The 27,208-nt window shown below is 48.2% G+C and overlaps 1 protein-coding gene and 1 pseudogene across 3 annotated transcripts in view; one reads left to right on the top strand and one right to left on the bottom strand.

Moving 5' to 3' along the window:
• Positions 1-27,208, bottom strand: part of SNX29 (sorting nexin 29) — a 611,246-nt gene that overhangs the window by 534,262 nt on the left and 49,776 nt on the right. For 2 of the 3 annotated variants that reach the window (XM_055409515.2, XM_088833007.1), the window contains exons 5-7: positions 5,707-5,887; positions 2,231-2,301; positions 403-651 (exon numbers count right to left, since the gene is read on the bottom strand). In XM_055409515.2, coding sequence (XP_055265490.2) covers positions 403-651; positions 2,231-2,301; positions 5,707-5,887 — 501 coding nt within the window. Of the gene's footprint in view, positions 1-402; positions 652-2,230; positions 2,302-5,706; positions 5,888-11,588; positions 12,550-27,208 lie in introns of those variants that run through there. The other variant, XM_055409516.2, reaches the window with a different exon arrangement.
• On the top strand, positions 12,200-20,983 carry LOC148773684 (large ribosomal subunit protein eL43-like; annotated as a pseudogene).

Raw genomic sequence — 27,208 nt, forward strand, 5'->3', positions numbered from 1 at the left:
AGAGTCAAAACCTACCATCTCCTCTCGTTCCCCGGCCTCCACTTAAACGTCACCCCCTCAACAGTCTACATTCTCTGTAACAGCCTAAGCTGGGCTTTCATCCCACTGATCAGAAGGACAGTTAAGCGAAGAAATGGATGAAGGGACAAAGGCATGAAGGGCAACCTCCTCTGGCTTCACGTGACCATCTGCCCTCCCTCTCGGTTTGCGCTGACTGAGCTGCTGGCTTGGCTACCCTGTCGTCTTCACGACCCAGGAGGCCTCTCAGCACCCTTTCTGAGTGCATAAGAGTAAGAAAGACAAACACAAACGTGAGCTGAAAACCAGTGTATCGGATTTCACTTCCCTGGGCACTTTCATCTCATCCCCGCCCGACCCCCGGTCCCCCGCAACCTCTCTCACCAGCACTGACGTGCTTGGACACCACGGGCAGGGGGTCGGTCTCCTGCTCAGCTCTGCTGAGAATGGAGACAGCCGAGGACGCTGTGATCTCCCTGAAAAGGCTGCTCACTCCTTGCGTGGATTCCTTCAGCAAGGAGGTCACATTCTGCGTGGATTCCTTCAAGAGGTCCGAGACGGTGGGAGCAAACTTACTCTGCCCATTTAAGTCCTTGTTGTCGATGTTAATTGCGAAGAGTATGGAGTTCAGACCTACCCCCCAGAAAAGGAAAAAGTCTGGAGTGCCTGCTGTTCAACAGTCACACTTCCAACACAATAAACAAGCTGCAGGCGTTAGAGGACACGAGAGGGTACACACTCATCTCCAACGGTGACTTAAAAAAAAAAAACCAAAAAACTCCCACAAAACTGGGGTCAGGAGACACTGCTATCATGGGAGTTGAGTCTTCCAAAGTCTCTCCCTATCTGTCAGGAAGACAAACGCAAGTAAGAAGTCCGTCATGGGGTGGGGAAGGCTTAAATTCTGGGGTCAGACAGCCTGGGCTGACCCACAGCATGGCCACTCAGTAGCTCTGAGACCTTGGTCAAGCCATTCATGACCTCTCTGAGCTTCACTTTCCTTATCTATAAAACAGGGACAACGGCATCTCTTATAGAGTATTAAAGACCATCACCCACCAAAATCAGCTTGGTAATCAATCAAAAAATGACATATACACACCATTGTGCAAGATAGGTAATTAGCAGGAAGCTGTGATATAACACAGGGAGCCCAGCCTGGCATTCTGTGACGACCTAGCAGAGTGGGATAGGAGCGCGGGATGGAGGATCAAGAGGGAGGGAGGGAGTGAGTGACAGTCACTCAGTCCTGTCCGACTCTCTGCCACCCCATGAACTGGAGCCCACCAGGCTCCTCTGTCCATGGAATTCTCCAGGCAAGAATACTGGAGTGGGTTGCCATTCCCTTCTCCAATCAAGAGGGAGGGGATATATAAAATTATGGCTGACTCATGTTGTCATATGTCAGTAACCAATACAACACTGTAAAGCAATTATCCTCCAATTAAAAAAAAAAATACATGTACCAATATCATGTTCATTATACCTTCAGGAAAAACGTGCACTGGTCTCCTACGGCCTACATATGACAACATGGTCATCTAACTTTTCCTCACCAATGGACAAGCCTAACGTAACTCAGTAGGTGGGACTCAGTGAAAACTTTCAGGAAAGAGAGAAAGAGGAGGCCGCAAAGGATTTGGAAGAAAGAAGCAAGGAACCCACTTCGGTTGCATTCACCTTTTGAGTGAGAGTCAAATGTTAGACAATTTTACAATTCATCAGCTAGCATCAAGGCAGGGCTTTCACCAGGACAAATCAGATACTGACTCTCTCATCTGATTCTTTCACAACCCTATCAATGTGACTGCAACGCCATCAGGATTCCCATCTTGCAGAAGAGGAAGGTAAAGGTAAAAAACTCAACGGATCTGCCTCAGACCACCTGCCAGAGGGAGGGAGAGCCAGGCTTCCAAGACATGTCTCCTCCCCCAGTTCCCTGGATATTTATCTTACACTTTCAAAGCCTCAGCCAAAACCACACGACCCCGCGCTTTCCCAGCAAGGGTATCATAATTCTAGATAAACGGACTCAGTGTTCATCACCACTAAAGGAAGGATAGTGGCGAGTGATGAGCGGCCCTTTCATTCAGTGAGGGACAGGGAACCCACAGCACCCCGTGGAGTTACACATTCACTCCCAGGCAGCTCCTCTGCTCACCAAGCTTCACCGGACCCCCTGCCCCCCACCCCTGGCCTGGGCCAAGCTTACCAGCCGCCATGGTGGGAAGCATACTAGACCGTTCTTCATCCATGACAAAAGCCCAGTCTTCATAAAACGTGCTGCAAATGGAAAAGAGAGAGAGGGAATGCTCTGAACTGTTGTTCTCAGCATCCATTAGCCAGACAATTCCTTCATATGGCTCCCTGGAAAGTTCGTGCCTGTCCATGCCAAAGTGGCCATGCAAGGCCTCTGCTGTGCTGGGTCTTCTGGTTATAAACAAAGGATTGAATGCGTATATCCTACAACTTCCTCATCAGTCCCCTGAGATCATTAGAGCCTAAAAGTACCAAGACAGGCATGAGATGGAGACGCACTACTTATGAAGCAGAAAAGGAAAAGGGGACAAACAGTGGTGACTTTCACTCAAGCAACGTTACTAAGAAATAAGACAGGAAATCCAAGCCAGCCCACAGGGACCCCCTGAGTGGACTCATACAAGAAGAGACAATTTTAGAACGAAATTTTAGTTCCCTAGGCCCTTCAACCGAGGCATCTGTATGTAACACCAGTTTGGGCAGCAGCCTCAAAAGCCCAAATTACCCCCTGGAATGGGCTGGGAAGCTAAAAAAGCCCACAGACCTAAATGGCAGTTGTAGAGAAGGGGACCAAAAGGCCAATCGGTCATTCCATTGTCCAAGGTCATTCAGCAATAAATGGTACGCCTGGGCTCAAAGGCAGCTCTCCCAGCCCCACGGCCCAGCTCTTTAGCCGACCCCCAGCTAAACAATAACAAGTAAATATCCTCATCTCTGACTTCCCCACCAGGTCAGAGAACTCTAAACTAATGGAGTCAAAATTTAATTTCACTGAAGCACGGTCAGTGATGGGTGACCTGGAGTTCAGCAAAAGACCAGATACATAGCTGCTGAAGTGACTGAATACAACCAACAGAAAGAGAAAAGACAGACATCATTGTCAACGTACTTAACCCAGCAAAGAAGTCAGTGGAAGTACAGACTGTATCTTCAAGCTGGCAGTGCAGTCAGACCTCTGACTCCCCAAGCTGTGATTCTTCACAGACTGGAGCCAGTTTTCTCGCATATAGATGAATTTGGTTTCCCCACACTGCATTCAGTTCAGTTCAGTTCAGTCGCTCAGTCGTGTCCGACTCTCTGCGACCCCATGAATCACAGCACGCCAGGCCTCCCTGTCCATCACCAACTCCTGGAGTTCACTCAAACTCATGGCCACACGGCATTAGAGGCTAGTGATTCAGCGAAGTACAACCATGGGTCTTGACAGCAGATTCCCTTCTATTGCTCACTGTCGCATTCAACCTTGACACTAAGAGTACGGCTCTGAAGGACACCTGTCCCTCAGTACCCATGGGGGATTGGCTCCAGGACCCACTATGGATACCAAAGCTGAGGATGCTTACACACAAGAGCGTAGTACAGGTAGGCCTCCAAATCTGCGAATTCTGCCACCATGGGTTCAACCAACTACAGAGCTTAAACACAGCACTCAATCCACGGCTGGTTGAGTCCACAGATGCAGAACCTGGGGATACGGATGGCAGATGGCACTTGTAAATAATCTGCTAGAAAGAGGTTTGAAAAAAAAAAAAAACTACTGTTAAGAAACATGAGTTGTTTAGTCACTGAGTCATGTCTGACTCTTCTGCAACCCCACGGATTATATGCAGCCCACCAGGCTCCTCTGTCTGTGGGATTTCCCAGGCAAGAATACTAGAGTTGGGTTGCCATTTCCTTCACCAGGGGATCTTCCTGATCCAGGGATTGAACCCGCCTCTCCTGCATTGGCAGGTGGATTCTTTACCGCTGAGCCACCAGGGAAGCAAGAAACATGAGTGTGTTTTCTTTAGTGAAAGCTGGTTAATGCTCGGAGGTAGCCGCAGACACGCACAGTCTCCCAACTCAGACATGAGTAGTCCTGAGCAGCACGTGGGTACTGCTGTCACCAGGCTTCCTGGTCCCCATCCCTCCCATTTCATCCCTACAGGGTCTGAACACACAGCAGGACAAGCTGTATCACAGGCCACATCAAATAAGAGAACTTCAAGGGTATCTTTGACAGCCTTAGTGCACAAGTCTGGAACACCTAACACCTAACCCCGGAATACCTAAACTGTTGGAAGAAAGGCAACCTCAAGCAGCAGAAGAAACAGCAGAGGAGACCTGAGCCAGGGAACACACAGCAAGATATGAAATCACGGGAATGTATCACAGCACTGATGAAATAAATGCCAGCTTATTGAATTAAGTGGCATTTCACTGTTGAGGATATGAGCACTGCTGGATGTGGAAGTTATTCAAGGGACTGGGGCAGAATTGATCACTGTCTCTTTGGACCATCCAGTGACGCAAAACATGTCTAATCCACCCTTCTCAGAGAGAGAAGGAGGGAGGAAGACAGACAGGGAGGGAGAGGGAGACAGAGCGAAGTCATAAAGATCAGCACACAGGCATAATGAGAGGAAAACACACCAGCACGCTAGCAGAGCTATGTCTATACAGTTTGCGAGTGACCTCAGTCTTGTCCAGCGGGTTCTATAGCATCCATCAAACGTTTCTGAAGGGAAGGTGGCTGACTGTACTATCACTGGCACATATCCAGTGCTTTCTCCCTATCGCTGTGGAATAACCATACCTCGCCCACCCTGCTGAGCTTGCCCATGGCAGTGTGACTTGCTGGCCAACAAAATGTGTGTGGAAGTGAAGCTTCACGGTGGGCAGAAGCATGGAGCACCAGTGTTTCCCTTAGCCAGAGCCCCCTGTCTGCCTTGGCAGTCCAGAAAGCATATGCAGAGATGCGCCTGTCAGCCTGGGTCTCTGAGATGAGACCCTCAACCCATGACAGACATGCAGCAGGCAGAAGACATGGACGTGGTGGTCTCAAGTCACTGAGGTTTCCAAGACGCTTGTTAAGGCTGCGAAACCTCGCCTATACTAACTGACAGGATAAACTTTATGATCAAGCAAAAAAGAAAACAAAAGGATGGGAGGGGTTGTTTTTAGTAACAAATGACTTCTCTCCTCAACTTAAAACGCCCCTATTACCTTCCATCAGTTTGAGATCAACGAACCTCTTAAAAAAAAAAAAAAGCCAGAAGAATCATCCAGTACCCAGCGTGCAAGAAGATACACAGCAAGAAACAGGGCACTGAAACCCAACTTCTAAAGAGCAAGAAATTTTGGATCTGAAAGAAACCGAAATTAAGATTCTGCCAAAAGGGGCAAACGTGTCCTAAGACAACAGCTCACTCCACACCCCAGGCCTTATTAATAACAGGCATCTATTGAGTGCCTGCTGCATACAGTTGCCACGTGGAGGGAGCCCAACAGGCATCTTCACTTGGTCTCTGGTGGACTGTGCCCAACGGCCCAGCCGGACACTCTGGGGCTGGAAGATAGGAACCCGGCCATCCCAGATGCAGGTGGGCAGATCCTGCGATGGTCACCCCCGGCCCCAGGTGCACCCACTCCCCCGCCTTGCCCGGGTACCTGAGCCGGCCACGGTCAGCCAGGAGTGTGTGCAGGTAGCGCTCGAGGGAGTTCTCGTTCAGGGCACAGCGCAGCCAGGCACGGCCACGGCCCACGTCCGAGGCGATGTGGCGCAGAGCGTAGAAGCGCTGTAGCTCGTGCTTGCTGAGCACCTCCTTCACGTAGAACCAGAACACGGGCTCTGTGGAGACAGGGGACCCCACCGTGGGGCGCACATCGCGTGCAGAGGAGCATCTGGGGCAGTGTTGATGGTGGTAAAAGAGTTGCTTCTTAGCACAGAAAAGGAAGATACTGCAGAGTATACCCAAAATAAACGTGACCCCCCTACCCAGGGAATTCCCTGGCAGTCCAGTGGTTAGGACTCAGGGCTTTCGCTGCCGTGGGCCTGGGTTCAATCACTGGTCAGGAAACTAAGATCCCACAAGCTGCTTGGTGCAGAAAAAAAATGACCCTCCCATCCACCATCCAGAGGTGATCACTGTTAACATTTTCAAATCAATCTCTTTGCCTGCACTTTGCTTTTTTCTACAAAACTGACATCTGTGATAGCTGAATCGTGACCCCCAAAGATAACTACATCATAACCCCTGGAATCTGGACATCTTACCTTATACAGCACAAGGGAGTCTGTAGCTGTGACTAAATTCAGGATTTCGAGACAGGGTGATTACCCTGGATAGTCTCTCTGGGCCTGACATAACCACAGGTATCTTTAAAAGAGGTAGGGGGAGGGCTTCCCTGGTGACTCAGTGGTAAAGAAGCTACCTGCCAATCAATGCAGGGGACATGGATTGGATCCCTGGTCCGCGAAGATCCCACATGCCTTGGAGCAACTAAGCCCAGGCACCACAACCATTGAGCCTGTGCTCTAGAGCCTGGGAACCAAAACCAGTGGACCCACATGCTTCAGCTACTGAAGTCCACTCACCCTAGAGCCCCTGCTCTCAAGCAAAAGAACCCACGCCAATGAGAAGCCCGTGCGCCACAACAATTGAGCCTCTGTTCCAGAGCCCAGGAACCTCAGCAAGAGAACCCATGGCAAGGAGAATCCCAAGCACAACAAAGAGTAGCCCCCGCTCTCCACAACTAGAGAAAGCCTGTGCGCAGCAATGAAGACCCAGCACAGCCAAAAACAAAAATAGATAATAAAATTTTTACCAAAAAAAGGGACGGCGAGGGAGATAGGAGGCAGAAGGGAAGGCAGTAGTGTGACCAGAGAAGCAGAGCCTGGAGTGATGCGGCCACAGCCAAGGAATGCTTGGAAGGCGCTAGAAGCCACCAGAAGCTGCCAGAAGCTGAAAGAGGCAAGGAACAGATCCTGCCCGGGAGCCTCCAGAAGGCACCAGCCCTGCCATCACCTTGCCCTTAGCCCAGTGAGACTGACTCTGGACTTCTGGCCCTCCATAAATGTAGGAAAATTGATCTGTGTTGTCGTAAGCCACAAAGTCTGTGATAATCTGTTAGAGCAGCAGCAAGAAATTAACGTGTCATCATACTGCGCGCTGTATACGTACGTGCATCTGGGCTCAGTCACTTCAGTCGTGTCTGGTTCTCTGTGACCCTACAGACTGTGGCTCGCCAGGCCCCTCTGTCCGTGGGCTTCTCCAGGCAAGAATACTGGAATGGGTTGCCATGCCCTCATCCAGGAGACACATGTACATTTATATATACACACACACACACACACCACACATACGTAGCTTTGTATCTGGACTCGTTTCTTTTCTCATCTAGATCATGAACATTTTCTCTGTTAACGTTTAAAGATCTTTGAAAATATGATTTTCGATGACTCCCCAGTTAAACACTATTTCATGACTGCTGGGAACATAATACAATGCCAATTTTCCCCGTGTAATGCTTTGAACATCCCTGTGCATAACTAACCGTCCTCATTTCTAGTTCCTTCGGGGAGATTTCTGTATGTCTAAGAATAGGAACAGATTTAAGGCTTTAAGGGAAAGCTAAGAAGTGTGTTTTTATCCATAAAACAGTCATCACATCGCTTCACATCCTGCCTTTTTTGTCCATACACACAGATTTTTTTCATACGTGTGATTCTAGTATATACCTAATTTTGTGACCAACCTTCTTTACTTAATAGCAGTTCATCAATACTTTTCAATACTGTCAATAATAGTAACAGCAACAACAGGGACAGCCACTGCTACTTATTGGGCATTAAGTACGTACCAGCCACTGCACTCCACATTTTCCATCTAACCTCAGCCCTCTCAACCAACAAGGCCGTCTCCATGTCAAAGACAAGGCTGAGACCTAGACAACTGAAGTAACCAGCCCAGTGATACACAGTTATAAGTGGGACAACAGAAAGGGACCTCAGAGCTGTCGCATTGTGAACCACGTCATCATACCATCTTGCAATGTGAGGGGGGGCTCTGCCTCCTTGAAAAGGATCATGTTCACAATTGCTTGATGGATTCCAACCCAGGAGCTAAACAGACTCACTGACCCCTCTGAGAAGGTGACAAGATCTTCGAACCTTTCTTCCAGAAGGATGTGAATACACACATCTCCATAAACTGGACACCAGGCTGAAAAGTTCAGTCTAAGACTGCAATTCAGCCCAGGGAATACGGACTGCCTTCTTCCTGGGAGCCATAAGCTGGGCGAAGCTATGGGCCCCCAGGTAGATAAGAAGGATGCGTCCCTAACAAGCTTCCAGTCTCGTGGGCAGGACAACAGGTGAGGGGGTCTTCAGGGGAATGCCTCTGGGCAGGTCCCTCAAGCACACTAAGCTTCAGACTCCTCTCTCTTAACAGAAGCCCCAAGGTGCAGACTCCCCCAGGGTTTCTGGGGTAACTGGAGAAAAGGAAGCTAAAACACTGAGCCCATGGTCCAGCCCATGGTGACCAACCACTGTTCGCTAAATAATTACCTTCTTATCCGAGAGCATACAGGTTATCTCCTCTTTTCCTTTTTCTTTTCACAGCATCTAAGTGTGTACATACATACAACTGTGTGTGTGTGCATTTGTGAATCAAGTCAATCTCTGAAATCATTTCAAAGAAACATACCAAGAAGGACTGGTAAAACCACCAGCAGAGTGGATCACTCAGAATGCCTTCTCTCAATCCCTAAATGCCAAACTAACCCCCTTCTGAAATCCACTGCTGCTGCTAATGCTGCTAAGTCGCTTCAGTCGTGTCCGACTCTGTGCAACCCCACAGACAGCAGCCCTCCAGTCTTCCCAGTCTCTGGGATTCTCCAGGCAAGAACACTGGAGTGGGTTGTCATTTCCTTCTCCAATGCATGAAAGGGAAAAGTGAAAAGTGAAGTCACTCAGTTGTGTCTGACTCTTAGCGACCCCATGGACTGCAGCCTACCAGGGTCCTCTGTCCACGGGATTTTCCAGGCAAGAGTACTGGAGTGGGTTGCCATTGCCTTCTCCATCTGAAACCCACTAGTTACTTCTTAAAAATTTTAACTCAGCTGCAGCATGTGGGATCTAGTTCCCTGACCAGGGATCAAACCTGTGCCCCCTGCATTGGGAGCATGGAGTCTCAGCCACTGGACCACCCGGAAAGTCCCCTGAAACCCATTAGATCAGTCCAAACCACACAAATGCATAACTTTTCTTTTAACATGTTTCCTATTTAAAAGTTAAAATTTTTCCTTTTAAAAAAAAAATTGGCCTAGGGAGCAAAGTGTTACATGAAACCACTCTGAGTCAGTGTCTGTACATAAAGACAGAATAAAGTGAAGGAAGGCTTCTACTTGAAGCCTCTCTCAGAAACCAAGACATGTCATTTGCTAACAGTATCACTCGGGGCCAGCCAATAGCTTGCATTCTAACCCACCAGACAACCATCAGTACATCCAGCACTGCTTCAGTCCAGAGACTCTCACCTGCATCCTGTCTTTTCTGAAAACTGCAGTCACCTCCCTCTGACCTTGAAAATACATGAAACACTTCAGGATGTGTTTTCACCTTTCCATTTCGTAAATTGCTTACCGCTCCGGAATCCTTCTAAAGCTCGCCTGAGTGATGCGGCTGCTGATCACCAATATCCCAGCAGGGTTCCGCTCCTACTGCCAAAATTAATGTAGTCTATTTAAAGCGCAGCTCACCTGCCACTTAACACCTGCAGTGTCCATAATTTAATTGGGGCGTATACACTGATTGCTTACTGCTTCAAACCGGAGGCTGATTCCAAAAGGGGGTGAGGGCTTCTGGTTCTCCCAGCTCCTGAAAGCCATCTGCTGACAAGAACAAGAGCCAGGAGGGGAGCACTAAGGTGAGCTACCTGGGGGTCCCTGCTGACAGAGGATGACAGAGGATTTTTGCAAAGTTTCAACGCTAACCGATGTCAATTCAAAGAATACACTTTGGTGGACAAAAATCCTGGCTCAAATTCTAGTTCAGGCCTTGCGTGACCCTGGGCGGCTTATTCTGTCCTTCATTCTCCTCATCTGTAAAATGGGGATAACTACCTGCCTTTGAGGTTTGAGATGAGGGGGGAAAAAACTGAGAAAATAAAGCATGTGTATGAAGTACTTCATGGCCAAGACAGGCAAACAGCAAGTCTTGCCCTTTCTTGTGGCCGCTGTACCTCTCTTTCCCAGGGGATCAGTGTTCCATTTGGTTCTCTGTAAAGTGCCTTTAGCACTACCAACCACTGTCTCCCACAGGGCTCGGCAGGTGACCCGGGCTGAGCAATCACCTGGCCGCAGCAGGGCAGGCGCCTCAAATGGCCTAACTCAGCCCCGCCTCGTTCTGGCCGTGTTTGACATTTTGTATGACTTTTATGTGACCTTCATGTGATGGAGTCTTCTCTGTGTTTTTATTTTTTTAATATTATATAAGAATATGATGGATCTTGATTGCTGAGGGTTTTTGAAGCTCCCTGCAATTCTGTGCCTAAAGTGAGTATTCCCCTGGTCCCAGCCCTGGACCACTGGGCCCTCCCCACGACTCTACCTGAACCACTAGAAGAGAGGCCTTGTTTCCTTTCAGAGTGAAGTCAGCAGACAAGAACCGAAGGGCCAGATTCAGCAGCCCCATCGCTGTGTGTACAAATAAAGGTTTATTGGAACACAGTCACGTACATTTGTTTACAAGTTATCTGTGGCACTGCGCTCCTGCTACAAAGGCTGAGCTGCTATAAAAGACAGCCCACAAAGCGTAAACTACTATACTCGCTATCTGATCCCTTAAGGAAGAAGTTTGCTAACCTCTGTGCTAGAGGTAGGAACTCTTAATAGCCATGTCAATCTGGAGCATCCTGGGGCCACTGTACCCTCTCATGTAGAGTGGCCCACCTGGGAGAGAGGCCAACCCAGAGAAGTGGTGATGAGAGAGACCCAGGGACAGACGTGGGGGATGCTGAGCCCCTGGATCCAGCTTCACCACTAGTTTTCTTATTTACTGAAGTCAGGAAGTGCCCTTTTCTGCTTCGGGCTGTCTGCGAGTCTGGCTTTCACTTGCAACTAGAAGAAGCCTAAAGCAGGGAGCACAGGCATGTTCTTCAACCACCTGACAATCATTTCAGGGGGACCCACAACATGGCAGGCTCTGAGCAATGCCTGTGGACACTGAAACGGGGAAGACATCCCTCAAAATTAAACAAGAAACCGGGACTCCTGCAGCAGTCCAGTGGTTAAGACTCTGCCTTACAATGTAGGTGCGCGAGTTCAACCCTTGGTCGGGAACTAAGGTCCACATGCTATGGGGTATGACCAAAAACTTTAAAAATAAAATTTAAATGAAAAACAAAAGCACCACTCAACAAGAAACAGAAAACACAAAGACACGGAGCTAGGCTCCCTGTAAACAACAAAAGACACATTTGGTCTGGAGGAACAGACAGCTGGTGGGAAGGCTCTGTCATGGGCAGAACAGCCACCCTCCTGACCCTCACCTCCCGGTCTCAGAGACCGTCACCACTCCGCTGTTGCTCAGTTGCTCAGTCGTGTCCGCCTCTTTGTGACCCCGTGGACTGCAGCATGCCAGGCTTCCCTGTCCTCACCGTCTCCCGGAGTTTGCTCAAACTCATGTCCATTGAGTCGGTGATGCTGTCTCACCACTCATCCTCTGTCGCCCCCTCCTCCTCTTGCCCTCAATCCTTCTCAGCATCAGGGACTTTGTCAGCGAGTCAGCTCTTCGCATCAGGCGGCCACGCTGGGCCTCACACTCACAACTGCAGCAGAAGAAAGACGTTAAGATAAAGCCAGCTCTATTACCTCGCTTTTTTCAGACAAGGATAAACGCGCACAAGAGAGTGAAGAACATGTCAAGACTGGCTAAACCGCTCATGAGCTCTGACCTAGAGAAGGACACCCCACAGCCCCAACAAGCACAATCAGGGCTATGACAAGCCAAAGAAGAAAAGAGGGATGGATGTTTCAGTAGGAAACCAACAGAATCAGCCGTACACAGTACCAACCATTCCAGGAACAAAAGGCAAGCCAAGTGCTTCCACGTTTGAGACCTGAGTGACCACAGGCGTCCTCAAAGCCCACTCACACCTCGATGAGCCTGACAACGAGACACAAGCGCACTGGCAAAGCCGAGTCTCCAGTGAGGGGCCGTGGCTTTCTCACTTGGCCATGACTCAATCAGCCACAAGGCCGCCTCCTGGAACTAGAACAAAAGGACTGGGCGTTGACCACGAAGAACACATGATAAAGACTCATACAAAATATGTAAACTTGAAACTTGTTTTTTACTCTCTTAAATTGTGGCAAAACATACATAAGAAAATTTACCACCTTAACCATTTCAAGTGTATAACTGAGCGACATGAAGTACATTCACAGTCATGCAACTACCACCACTCTGCATCTCTCATCATCTAAACAGAAGCCTCGCAGCCATTAAACACTAACACTCTCCCCATCCTCCCCTCCCACCTCCCTACGCCGCCCCCGTAAACTTCTATCCCACATACTTTCTCTCTCTATGAATTTGACTATTCTAAATTCTGCGTGTAAGTGGAATCACACAACATGGGATCATGTGTCTGGGAACTTTCACTTAGTATGTTTTTAAGGTTCATCCATGTTATAGTAAGTAGCAGCATGTCTTTTTATGACTGAATAATATTCCATTATAAATAGTATGGGCTTCCCAGATGGTTGCATCGTAAAGAGTCTGCCCACCAATGCAGGCGAAGCAGGTTTGATCCCTGGGTTGGAAAGATGTCCTGGAGAAGGGAATGGCAACCCGCTCCAGTATCCTTGCCTGGAAAATCCCAAGGACAGAGGAACCTGGTGGGCACAATCCGTGGGGTTGCAACAGTCAGACACGACTGAGTGTCTGAGCACAAACATACACAGAGTAAACCCCACACTTCGTTACCCGTTCACCTGTCCATGCACATTTGCGTTGTTGTTTCTTCATCGTGGCTCTTGTGAATAATACTGCTGTGAATATTTGTGACTCCCTGCTTTCAGTTTTTTTAGTTCTGCATCTAGGAACAGAATTGCAGGATTGTTTGGTAAATCTATGCTTAATTTTTTGAGAAACCATCAAACCATTTTTCACAGCGGCTATACCATTTTACATTCTGAAACTGAAATTAACTCTGCAATTAAATTCCCTTTCAGTTAGGAAAACAAACTTGCCAGTAAAGGCAAGTTAAGCCACTGTCTTGTGTTTTTTTTTTCAATTGTAGTAAAATTCACTGAATATAAAATTCAGCATTTTAAAGTATATAATTGAGAACTTGATGCATTTTTAAAGAATAAATAAATGCACAATGATCTGAGATTGCTTTTGAAGACTTCAGTAGATTTAAATGTAAACATCCCTGCTGACTCTAAAGAATAAGTGCCAATTATCTTGGTGGGGGTGAATGGAAATTACAGAAATAAAGCAAGGAAAGCAGGGTCGATTGGCACTTCCTGCCCAGACGGGACCTGGCTGCCTGCTCCCTCTCCCTCTCGGCCTCACCTCATCCCACTCGTGCTGTCACTCACCCTGCGACAATCCCCCGGGTCTCCTGGCCGCTCCTCCAACAAGCCAAGCTTGCTCCATCCCAGGGCCCACCCAGCCACAGAAACAGAAACCACACGAGCTAGCCCACCGAAGGAACGTCACATAAGACATCTGTTACAGAGACCGTGGAAGCCAAAAAGCAAATAGGAGATACCGAGGGAACCCAGAGACAACTGACGTTAGACATCCAAACCATTTTGGACTTCCCGGGTGGTCCAGTGGTTAAGAACTCCATGCTCCCAATGTGGGGGGGGGGGGCACAGCCAGTGTGGGGGGACATGGGTTCAATTCCTGGTCGGGGAAGATCCTTCATGCCATGTGTCATGGCCAAAACAAAAAAGGACCCAACCCTGGAGCCAGAGGAACAAAAGGTGGTACCAGGTGACGCTACCGTGGCTGTGGGTACCAGCTGGACTGTGGCAGAGGGACCGAGGAGTAAAGTGGGGGAACAAGAGGAAGGCCTGACCGGCAGCAGAGGGGGACCTCCACAGACCCCAGGAAGCACTGTCACTGCTAGAGATGACCCCCCCAATCAAGCTGCTTCCCTGTCCTCTCACCCGCCCACCGCACCACCACCTCCCACTGAAAGGACGGGCGAGGGGGCCTGGGAACAGAGCTTGCAGGGAAGGGCAGGGAGTGAGCTGGAGAGCAGACACACGACTGCCTGCTGCAGGACTGTGTGTGTGGGCTTTTCTTAGGCGAGAAAAATTTTTTTTTACTTTTAATTGGAGGCTAATTACTTTACAGTATTATGGTGGTTTCTGCCATACACTGAACTTGTTGAACCGCCTGGGATTCCTTCTCCCAATAACAGGACGACTAACCCCCTTCCTTCCTTTGGGTTCTATTCTAATGTCCCCATCTGACTACTCTACAGAGAAGAGGAAATCCTCCACCATAGCAGACTGCTGGCAGCTCACCTAACTCTGTCCTCACTTCCACCTGAACCCACAGACGGACCACACGCCCCAGCCTGCTCTACGGGGCCCATGTGCCTCACAGGTGCCGCCTCTCCCTGGTGCCCTCCACTGGCCCAACTCACTCATCTCTGGGGGCTGTCTGGCCCTGGGAGCAGCTGGCATCTGGGTTCCCAGCTCTAACACCTGAGCCCAGCACAGCCGGCCCTTGTCCACATGACGCAGGGGTCTACGCAGCACCTCCTTCATGCTCCCAGTGGGAACCTCCTCCAGCGCTTCCCAAACCTGTGCCCTGTTTGCTTCTGGGGTGTACTCCATCCTCCATGCAAGAGCCATTTTCACGCTGACAGGGTGAAGGACCCAGGAACCGACAGACTGGATAATAACTCGAAACTGACAACTCTGAGCCCAGGTTTGAGCCTTTTGAAAAAAAGATTATTTACTTGGCAACATCAGGTCTTAGTTGTGGTATGTTGCTGCTGCTGCTGCTAAGTCACTTCAGTTGTGTCCGACTCTGTGCGACCCCACAGATGGCAGCCCACCAGGCTCCTCTGTCCACAGGATTCTCTAGGCAAGAACACTGGAGTGGGCTGTTGTTTCCTTCTCCGTGGTTGTGGCATGTGGGATCTTAATTCCCCAACCAGGGATCGAACCCACATCCCCTGCATTGGAAGGCAGATTCCCAGCTGCTGGACCATCAGGGAAGTCTCCGGGTCTGAGACTTAACATACAGGACATCAAGATTAAACACCTCTGAAACAGCCAGAGGTCCCCTGCAGCCAAGAGACACCAGTCTGGCTATAGCAGATCCTAATATGTGCGTGCTAAGTCGATCAGTCATGTCCAGCTCTTTGTTACCCCATCGTCTGTAGCCTGCCAGGCCCCTCTGTCCATAGGATTCTCCAGACAAGAATACTGGAGTGGGTAGCCATTCCCTTCTCCAGGGAATCTTCCTGACCCAGGAATCAAACCCATGTCTCTTATGACTAGTGCATTAGCAGGAGGGTTCTTTACCACTAGCGCCACCTGGCCCCAGATCCTAATATCCTGGAATGATTTTGTTCCCCTTTCTAAGTGGCCACTGGCCCAAGCCCTCAGCCACCCCAGCGGTCAAGGACCCTCCCCAGGATCCTGTGGACAATGACTGAATCTAGCATCTCACTGGTTAACAGCTCACCCATGGGGACAGCACACTCGCTCCCTCCCTAAAGCCAGCATTTCCCCACCAGCTGCTGAACATTTTTATTGCCAATCTGGACATCTTCTCTGCCCCTTTGGCAAACATCCTCCCAATGTCTCTTTCACCAGACCTAGCTGATTTGCAAGTTTGCGAATTCAACAGAGAAATAAAAACAGGGAACTGAAAGCATGACAGGGATGGAAGGGTGGGGAGGGTGGACTTCCCCTCACGATCAAAAGGATGGGCGCGGGGTTCTCCTGGCACAGGCAGCTTCCTCCACAAATAATTTTCTACAGAAATGAAATTGTTACCCAAGGTGACATGGTGAAGCAAAATATAAACTCAGATTTGATTTAAATGCAATCAACCATTTTCAAAAATCCCCACCGAGGATCACGGGAGTTGGTTTCTCTAATTTTAGAGTTGGAGGTATATTAATACCACCTGCTTTCAACTGTGAAGACGTGCAGACAGAAGGGGCGGGGCTTGGCACCCCAGGAGAATGAGCAGCAAGACGGGAAGTCTGGGTCCTCCAGTCATTATTCCGAATGCAGTCTTTCTATGGCCAGGTCCTTCTAGTACACGGGAGCTGCAATGTGAGCAAGAATGGACTCAGCCCTGGGCCACCGAGAGAGGGAGACAAGAAAACAGGTGGCCTCATACTGAGGTTTGTCAAGAGGAGGACTCAGGACTGCCGGAGGGGGCAGGGTGGGTGGCAGGAACCAAGAGGAGGGGCATGGTCAGGCCAAACTGGTGGGGAGCTCGTGAATGACTTTGAGAGACATCTGAAACTTCAAGAGAGAAGAGATCAAAACCACCATGAGATATCACCTGGCACCTGGCAGAATGGCTATCATCAGAAAGAACAGAAATAGCCCTTGGGCTCAGATGTAAGTGGTGGCAACCTGGTAAAATACACCAAGGAGGTCAGAATCATGGGCAAATATGGGACCCGGTATGATGCCTCCCTCAGGAAAATGGTGAACAAATCTGAAACCCGCCAGCATGCCAAGTACACCTGCTCCTTCTGTGGCAAAACCAAGATGAAGAGACAAGCCGTGGGCATTTGGCACTGCGGTTCCTGTGTGAGAACAGCAGCTGGTGGTGCCTGGACCTTCACCACCACCTCTGCCGCCACAGTCAAGGCTGCCATCAGAAAGAAGACTGAAGGAATTGAAGGACCAGGAGAAGCACCACCATTTAATAGTGTTGCTAGCTTCCCAGGTGGTGCTAGTGGTAAAGAACCCGGCTGCCAATACAGGAGATGCAAAAGATGGTGGATTCAATCCTTGGGTCAGGAAGATCCCCTGAAGAAGGAAATGGCAACCCACTCCAGTATTCTTCCCAGAAGAATTCCATGGACAGAGGAGCCTAGTGGGCTACAGTCCATGGGGTCGCAAAGAGTCAGACACAACTGAGCAACTAATACTTTGACTTTTAGCCTATAATAAATAGGTTAATTTATGTAACAAAACACACACACACAAGTAACAATGTTGGTGAAGACATGGAGAAACTGGAACTCTTGTGCATTGCTGGTGGGAATTTTAAAAGAAGCATCCAGTATGGAAAACAGTATGGTGGCTCTTCAAAAAAGCAAACACAGAACTGTCATATGATCCAGCCACTCTGAGTGTGTACCCAAAAGAACTGAAAGCAGGAACCTGAACAATTATTTGTACACCCATGTTCATGGCTGCACTTTTCACAACAGCCAATAAGTAGAAGTAACCCAACGACAGATGAGTGGATAAACAAAGTGTGGTCTATCCATGCAATGGATTATTACCTAACCTTCAAAAAGAAGAAAATTCTGACACATGCTACAAATGCATGAACCTTGAAGACATTACGCTAAGTGAAATAAGCCAAATACAAAAGGACAAATACTACATGACTTTACTTATATGAAGGACCTAAAGTAATCAAATTCATAGAGACATGGATTGGTGCTTGCCAGGGGCTAGCGGGAGGGTAAATGGAGAGTTGTTATTTAATGGGGGTGGCATTTCAATTCAGGAAGATGAAAAGGTTCTGAAGATGGATGGTGGTGATGGCTGTACAATGTGAATGCACTCAATGCCTTTTAACTGTACACTTAAAAACGGTTAAAACGGACATTTTAATGGTGTGGATACTTTTTTGATCTTTTCAAGGAGATCAAACCAGTCCATCCTAAAGGAAATCAGTCCTGAATATTCACTGGAAGGACTCATGCTGAAGCTAAAGCTCCAATACTTTGGCCACCTGACGCGAAGAACTGACAGATTGGAAAAGACCCTGATGCTGGAAAAGACTGACGGCAGAGCAGAAGGGGACAACAGAGGATGAGATGGTTGGATGGCATCACTGACTCGATGGACATGAGTTTGAACAAGCTCTGGGAGTTGGTGATGGACAGGGAAGCCTGGCATGCTGCAGTCTACGGGTCACAAAGAGTCAGACATGACTGAGCGACTGAACTTTACGACAATTTTTAAAAGAGAGAGAGATAAACTAGAAGTTGAGCAGTTTCGGGGGAAGAAGGAGGAGCAGGCTGGGAGGAAGCCCAAGGGCTGGCCAGGGGACCTGGGTGAAGGGCAGAGCCACGCACTAAGCAGGGAATACAGGAGCAAACATGGGGGTGAGGGTAGGGATGACGACTCAGTCATGGAGACTTTCACAAGCCCTTGGTACATTCAAATGGAGACACTCAAGAGAAAGACCAGGAGTTGACCTGCGGGAGATAAAACTTAATCAACACATAGCCAGCAGTCTTCACCAAGAAATTCAGACAGTATGTATAGAAACAAGAATCAAGAACAGAATCCAAGGATCCATACATGCTAAGTCGCTTGAGTCGTGTCAGACTCTTTGCGACCCCACAGACTGTAGCCCACCAGGCTCCTCTGTCCGTGGGATTCTCCAGGCAAGAGTACTAGAGTAGTTTGCCATGTCCCCCTCCAGGGGATCTTCCCAACCCAGGGATCAAACCTGAGCCTCTTATGTCTCCTGCTTTGGCAGGCAGATTCTGGGAAGCCCAATCCAAGGATAAGTAATATTTAATGTCTGAGGGTGAGGAAGTGATATGCCAAGAAGGATTTGCAGAGAAGTAGAAAGTGTGCCAAGAGGTTGGGCCATGGCATTACAGAAGAGAGAAGACAAAGTGCCAAGGTCGGAGGTGACAAAGGCTGCTGAGCAGATAAGGAAAATTACATTTAAGTTTTACAAGATGGGCATCTCAATAATAAATGTGCCTCTGGTATGTTCAGAATCAGGCCTATCACCTTGTAACAGACTGCCAACATATAGCCTGATGGTGATCTACAAGAACATCAAATTCCAAGGTAATGTCATTGAAATGCCACTTTTATAATTGAATGGGTCCCCTCAAAATTCATCTGTTGAAATTCTAACCCCCAAAGATGATGATATTAGGACATGGGGCTTTGAGTGGACTCTTTGGTGATGAGGGTGGAGCCCTCGTGCATGGGATTAAAAGAGGCTCCTTCTAACACATGAGAACACAGTAAGAAGGCACAGGCTATGAACTAGTAAAAGGAAGTAACTCTAGAGTGATCATGGCTCAAGGTACCTCAGCAATCATGAAACATAGTACTATGCACACTGAACAATGCCCTTCCTTCCCACCAAAGGATATTTATTGAGAATAATTTTACTGAAGAATCCATATGCTTCTAGACAGCATGCTAGGAGCTGGAAAGTCTGGAGGAAGTGAAACAGACATGGCACCTGGCACTCCCAGCGCTACCATCTAGTGGGGTAAACGGACAACAGACATCTGAACACAGTGTGACAACAGGTTTTGGTGGGATCCTCTGACCTTTGTTCTCTAAGATAGGGCTTGGCACACTTTTTCCTGTAAAGAACCCGCTAATATCTACTTAAGACTTTATGGGCCACATGGCCTCAGTCACAACTTTTGCCTAAAAGCAGCCATAGACAGTAAATAGATGAATGTTTGTGACCGTGTTCCAACAAAATTTCATTTACAAAAACAGGAGGTGGGACGTGGTTTGCTGACCTCTACACTGAGTGATCCTAACTTACTCAATACTTACTGCTTAATTTACCCACAAGTTCAAACTGGGGTGATTGTGATATTTCAGAGAGACCTCTTTCTGGAAACAATATGCCGTTAAGAATAAAATCAGAAGCTCCAGGGAATTCTCTGGTGGTCCGGTGGCTAGGGCTCCGGATTCCCAATGCAACGGGCCCAGATTCCATCCCTGGTAGGGGAACTAGATCCCACCTGCCGCAACCAGGAGCAAGAGCAGCCGAACAAATAAAGTCAGGAGCTTTACTTAAAAGTCAGGAGAGCTGGTTTTAAAGTTGGGAGCTTCAGAATCACAATCGTGTAGGCCTGAATAGAAATTCCAGCTCTGCCACCTTTTGACTCTGGCACATTAATGAAATTATTTCATTTCTCTGAGCCTCATTTTTTTCATCTATAAAATGCGGATGCTGTCATTCACGCTGCATAATCATTTCAGCAATAAAATGGAAAAATGAGCACAAACAGTCTGACAAACCCCTAGGTCACAAAGCTGCTCAATATGAGTTACCAGCAAACACTAAGAAAGCCAGGCCTATGGTTCAAGCAAAGGAGCAGAAACATCCAGGGATCATTTCTAGGATGAATGTGTTTGAATGTGCTAATCACATCATTCCTCCCATTTCTGGCACACAGGCTCTGACTTTTCTTAAACTGTCTTGCTTTTCTCTCATTTAAGTTAGGATGATTCTGGATATGAGTAAAAAGAAATCCAACTTATAGTGCCTTAAAATATTAGGGAATTAATTATCTCACATAACACTAAGTCCAGGGCTGGTTGATTTGGTAACTCAGTGACATTATCAGGGGCCAGGTATTTTCCATCATTCTGACCTCCCATCCTGAGTTTACTGACTTTCATCTTCAGACTTGTCCCATCCTCATGGTTATAAAATCACTGCCACAGCTCCAAACATCACACAGGTCTCACACAACAACCCACAGCCATAAGATAATTCTGTGCCTGCATTTAAATTGCAAGAGGCCTTCTCAGAAGCCTCTTAGCAGACCTCTCCTTCCTTCCCTTTGATCAGGATTGCATCTCAGGCCTACTCCTAAATCAACTACTACCAGCATGGAATTCATTACAGCTGGCCTAATCTGATCCAGATTCACTCCCCCTGCAGCCAGCCTCAGGGCAGAAGCTGGTGGCCACCCAACATTAGAACAAAATCAGAGTTCTATTAGCAAGAAAGAAGGGACTGCAGGGTGGGGAATTACCACTGTCTGTTGTAATTATTCATGCTCACTTGCATAATTGGAATGCAAAAGTTAAACAAACTGCAGGACCAGACTCAGAAAACACAGGTTCCTATCTCATCACCAGCAAATCAACTGTCTGAGCAAATAAACCCAGTCACTTGTCAAAGTCAGAGGAAACAACTCTACCAGGCACGGCGACTCTTATTTCTGGGGTCTGAATTCTAAAGGAGACACAGCAAGTGACCTTATCCCAAGCTTCTCTGGGTCCTGCGTATCCCAACCAACTGGAGAGTCTATTCAAAGGGATCACGGTTTGGGATGCCCACCAAGACAGTGTAACTGCTTAGAGTAATGCTTACCTTACTAACATTTCATAGAGGGTGAAATGGGGAAAAACTCCCCAAGTCAAAAACAAAGAGAAATCTGAATGCTAAGCTAAAATCAAAAACAAACAAAAGACACAACGGTCAGAATGGCTATTATCAAAAAAATCTACAAACAATAAATGCTGGAGGGGGGTGTAAAGGAAAGCAACCCCTCCTACACTGTTGGTGGGAATGCAAATTGGTTACAGCCACTATGGAGAACAGTAGAGGTTCCTTAAAAAACGAAAACCAGAACTACCATATGACCCGGTAACCCCACGACTGGGCACATACTAGGAGAAAACCACAATTCAAAAAGACACATGCGCCCCAAGGTTCACTGCAGCACGGTTTACAATAGCCAAGACGTGGAAGCAACGTACATGTCCATCAGCAGAGGAGTGGATAAAGCAGACGTGGTACCTATAGACGAGGGACTATTACTCAACAGCACCATTTGCAGAGACGTGGGCAGACCTAGAAACTGTCATACAGAGTGAAGCATGTCAGCAAGAGAAAAGCAAATATCGTACATTAACGCTTATACGTGGAATCTAGGAAAATGGTATAGATGGACTTATCTGCAAAGCAGACACAGAGACAGATGTAGAGAACAAACGTATGGCTATCAAGGCAGGGAGGGGGGGAATGAATTGGGAGACTGGGACTGACAAATATATACTACTACATACAACAAAATCGATAACTTATGAGAACCTACTGCGTGACACGGGGGACTCTACTCAACGCTCTGTGGTGACTGAAAGGGAAGGAAGTCTAAAAAAGATGCGCTATATGAATATGTATAGCTGATTCACTCTGCTGTACAGAAGAGGCTAATACAACATTGTAAAGCAACTATACTCCAATAAAAATTAATTAAAAAAACAAACAAGACAAAAACACCTGCAGACAGCAAACTAGGGAATGGGAGATATACAATATATAGGTAGGGGTTAATATCATCACAAAACTGAAGGAAAACTGCCTGCAAACTCCCTTTCCCAGACTACAGTTGATCCCAGGAGGAAATCCTGGTACCCGATTGGAAGATGGTCATGCACAGATAAGGCACATTGGGCCACGGGAAAAGGCACACAATGGAAGCACCATTCAAGGACATACCGTCAACTACGGAAGATTCCCTTGAACCAGACCAATTTCCCCAGAAAAACAACAGCAACTGGAAAAGTCAGACTTGTTTAAAAAAAAAAAAAAAACTGAAGTCCTGGGAGCTCTGCAAAGACAGGAAAGATGTGAGAAGCTCAGATCCCAAAGAGAAGGGAAGTCTACAGACATGAGTCCCAACTACATGGAGAGTCAGGTTTTGTTCTGAGGTTTTTCCAAACTACAGAGCAACTCTGGTGAAAAGTTAAGAGGCGCTTTCAGAATTCACACGGTCTTAGAAAAAAGAAGAAGAAGAAGGAAAGAAAATGGAGTTCAGGATCTGCAGATGCAGAAAGGCACTGGTAAAATATCAACTAGGTCCCCCCAGAATTCAAGCCCACATAGAGCCCCAGAACATGACTATTTGGGGGAAGCTCTAGGCAGATTTCCGGAGAAGGCAATGGCAAGCCACTCCAGTCCTCTTGCTTAGAAAATCCCATGGATGGAGCAGCCTGGTAGGCTGCAGTCCGTGGGGTCGCTAAGGGTCGGACACGACTGAGTGACTTCACTTTCACTTTTCACTTTCACACACTGGAGAAGGAAATGGCAACCCACTCCAGTGTTCTTGCCTGGAGAATGCCAGGGATGGCGAGCCTAGTGGGCTTCCATCTGTGGGGTCACACAGAGTCGGACACGACTAAAGTGACTTAGAAGCAGCAGCAGCTAGGCAGATTTCCTTAGTTGAGAGGTGGTCATACCGGAGCCGGGGAGGGGGAAGGGCGCCTAGTCTGATACAACTGGTGTCCTCCTAAGGAGAGGAGGGGACCCAGAGGGACATGGATACAAAGTAAAGAAGGCAGTGTGAAGACAGAGGCCGAGATGGGAGTGACAAAGACGAGGGACTGCAGAGAAGCACCGCGTGCCAGAAACACACCCTCCCTCAGAGCCTTCCAGAAGTAAACAACCCTGCTGACACCTAGATTTTGGACTCCTGGCCTCCAGGCTGTGAAAAGGTAATTTACCTCCCTGTTGTTTTGAACCACCCACGGTGTGCAAATTTGCCATGGCAGCTCCAGGAAGCTGATGCAAGCTGGAAACCCCAAAAACTATACCCTGGAAATACATGGACCATCAGAAATACTAAAGCCCAGGTGTGAACTGGCTTGACCCTTGACTGGACTGAGTGGGTCTCCCTCTGCCCTGTCTGAGAAGCAACAGTAAATCCTCTCTGAAGAAGGATAACACCATCCCAAACTTCAAAGTGTCCCTACCCTCGTTCATACACAACATCTGGCATTCAGGAGAAAATAACCAGATACTGTGCAAAGACAAGAGCGTATTCAAAAGGAAAACAAAAAATAACGGACTTTTGGCTACAGCCTGGTGAGAAGGTTAACAAATCCTCGCCCTGAAAGCAATGATAAAGCTGGACAAATCTGACACAAATAATGGTTCCGACACTCCAGAAACTGGCTTCAGTGGCTTACAACCTGGGAGCGGTTTACTCTTGAAAACTGTTGAATTTCTGATAAAAGGGGGAACAGTACTAACAGGACAACGATCAATGGCAGCCAACATGCCATCTCGAGGGGTAGGGGCCTCAGGGAGGGGTGCAGACTGCAGTGGATGAGGCACTTCTGGCCCACCGACAGACGGCAGGGGCGCTGGGCCCCCAGCAGGGTGAACTGTCAACATGGGCCCAGAGTGGCAGGTCCCCAAGTTCAAGAAAACCTACAAACCCATATCTCCACATACGATCTCATAATTTTTCAATGCTGGAATCTTAAAAACAAATTTTTAAACACACTCTACAAAGGATTTCCCTGGCAGTCCAGGGTAAGACTTCACCTTCCAATGCAGGGGGTGCGGGTTCGAGCCCGGTCAGGGAGCCTAGATCCCACATGCCTCGGGGGCCAAGAAACCAGAACATACACAGAACAAGCAGTACTGTAACAAATCAGTTAAAAATCACACTCTGCGAGGGCACCGGCTTCCAAATTCAGCCCTACATGCAGCCTAACCCCTGACAACCACGCAGCAGGCATGCCCCTGGTAGACTCTCAGTATTATCCCATTATTGTAATTTCCAACAATGTCATTTTGTTCGATCATTACGTTGAAGTTCAGCTTTTCTCTCTTCATTTAGAAACAGAGCTAATGCAACAGCCTTGTGGATTAATTCACCATTACTCGTTCTCTCCTGTCACTTTCAATTCAGTTAACAGCGCTGGAGAGGTCCACAGAGGAGCAGTACTGGGCATTAGGCTGGCTTCCCGAGGAGGCGGGGAGCAGGGAAGAGCCAGGAATTTGACATGGGTCTGACCTGGGCTGGAATCCTCAGCTCTGCCATCTACCAGCTGTAGATGGGAACTTGGGCAACTTACTAACTTGAGACTCAGTGTCATCATTTGAAAAGCAAGAACACCATCACCTCCGCTGGAAAGTAACTGGCACGTTATCACCGTGCACCAGCTCGGGCAGATCAATACCAAGGCCTCAAGCCCCGCCACAACCCTACAAGGCAGATCCTGCTACAATCTTTATTTTACACAAGAGGAAACAGAAGCTCAGAGAGAAGATGTCCCAGAGAGCTTGTGTGTGACAAGTCACGGAGTGGGGCTTTCAACCCTGCTTCCCGATCGCTAAGCTACACAGAGGGCCCAGCCCCGCAGCCAGGAGGGACAAGGGAGCCGGACAAGGCTCATTTCTGTCTGATCCATCTCTTAGGATTTCATTTTCTCCACTCTGCCTGGCAAGGCTATTTCAATGGCTCTAAGAACAACCATAAAAAGCTATTGATCTGATCTTTCCCAACTCTTAGCAGCTGAAAAAACACCTGCCCCCCCATGAGGTTTTTAATCAAACATTCAATGGCAGGAAAGAGGTTTTAATCAGCCAAGGACCATCCTGCACCTGTCCATGGTTAATTAATGCTGCCGACAATGATGACACAAGCCCTTGGCAGTCACTCAAGGGCGAAGCTAGTCTGGTCTTTGCTTCACTTCTAACCAGCCAGGCGGAGAAGGCAATGGCAAGCCACTCCAGTACTATTGCCTAGAAAATCCCATGGATGGAGGAGCCTGGTAGGCTGCAGTCCGTGGGGTCGCTAAGGGTCGGACACGACTGAGCGACTTCACTTTCACTTTTCACTTTCCACTTTCACACATTGGAGAAGGAAATGGCAACCCACTCCAGTGTTCTTGCCTGGAGAATCCCAGGGACGGGGGAGCCTGGTGGGCTTCCGTCTATGGGGTCACACAGAGTCGGACACGACTGAAGTGACTTAGCAGCAGCAGCAGCAACCGGCCAGGAGACTGTGCAGCACACACTCCTCAGCAGAAACAAAGCCAGAGGCTACTCGCTCATCAGCATCTTCAAGACATGAGGGTAGAAATCATGCTAAGATGCAAGGAAACAGTGAGAATGTGAAGGCTGGTGATGCCTCGCAAATGTGTAGGTGCTTCTGTGATCATCAGGGCCAAGTAACAAAAAGACAGGAATTCTAGTCTGGATGGGAATAGAAAGAGCCATTCTTCGTGGTCAAAAGGTCAGAGCCTCAAGAAGGGGTGAGATGGACAAAGAGGTTAGACGTGTAAAGGGTGTTTAGGAGAAGGTAACTGGTTAAACAATTGGCGGGGGGTGCGCATGCCTCTGAAATGAAGCAGGTGCTTCACATGAGGTTACCATGTGAATCCACCCGACAATCCCCCAGGGAGACGAGACACTCTGTCTTTACAAGTGAAAATGGAAGGCACGGAGGGGCATTTTCCCAGGGTCATGCCAGGCTTACCCTCTGAGTTTGACTCCAAAGCCATGGTTGCCTCTGCCATGCCCAGGAACTGTCCATAGCCTTGTGGTCCATTCCACACCAGTTTCTCCAAGGTAACTCCCCACAGACAGTAAAAAGGAAATAAAAAGAAAGAGGGGCCAGCAAGCTGGGGGGGACTCTCGGAAAAGCCATGTCCTCAAATAGCCATCAATCAGCCCTAAACCACCTCCACACAGAGCTCAGGTAAGCATCCTGGACATACGATGCCACCAACGGACATCCCCAGTGGTCAGTGGCTAAGACTCTGAACTCTCAAGGCAGGGGACCCAGGTTCAGTCCCTGGTCAGGGAAGTAGATCCCGCATGCCCCAACTAAGAGTCTGCATGCCGCAACGAAGATCAAAGATGTCACGTGCCACAATCAAGATCTGGCTCAGACAAATTTTTTTTTTTTTAAGTGCCACGGAGACAAATGAGGCTGGCATTTAAGGAGGCCAAGGTAACTAGCTGCAGTTTCTACGAGGACTGAGGCCCTTAAAGCTGGCTTTTCTCTGAACTGGCCCACTGTGACCCAGGAAGGCAGAAGAAAAATCAATGGTGACAGGAATACTTCTGGCAGGCCCAAGAGAAACCACATTCATTTCTGAAAAAGAGCAACTGGTGAGATGAACAGAATCAAAGACCTGCTGGAGGGCTGAGAGAAAAGGGAAGGGAGATATGCCAACGTGGGTGAGAGGGAAAGGCAGTCGGCAGAGAATTTCCAGACGGCTCTACCAAACATGGCCAGGGCTGATTTCTCTATGTGAAAGAAGGTGGACCAGCAAAAGGTGACACATTTCATTCAGCAGGGACACTAACGTCACAGCAGCAAGATTCAGGAATTCAAGGTGGCACCCACAAGCAGGGTCTTAAAGAACCTGCTCTTCAAAATCGGGGTGTGGGGGGTTT

The sequence above is a fragment of the Moschus berezovskii genome, chromosome 27 (genome assembly GCF_049115385.1).
Source record: "Moschus berezovskii isolate FMDL1 chromosome 27, NW_MosBer_1.0, whole genome shotgun sequence".
NCBI lineage: Eukaryota > Metazoa > Chordata > Mammalia > Artiodactyla > Moschidae > Moschus > Moschus berezovskii.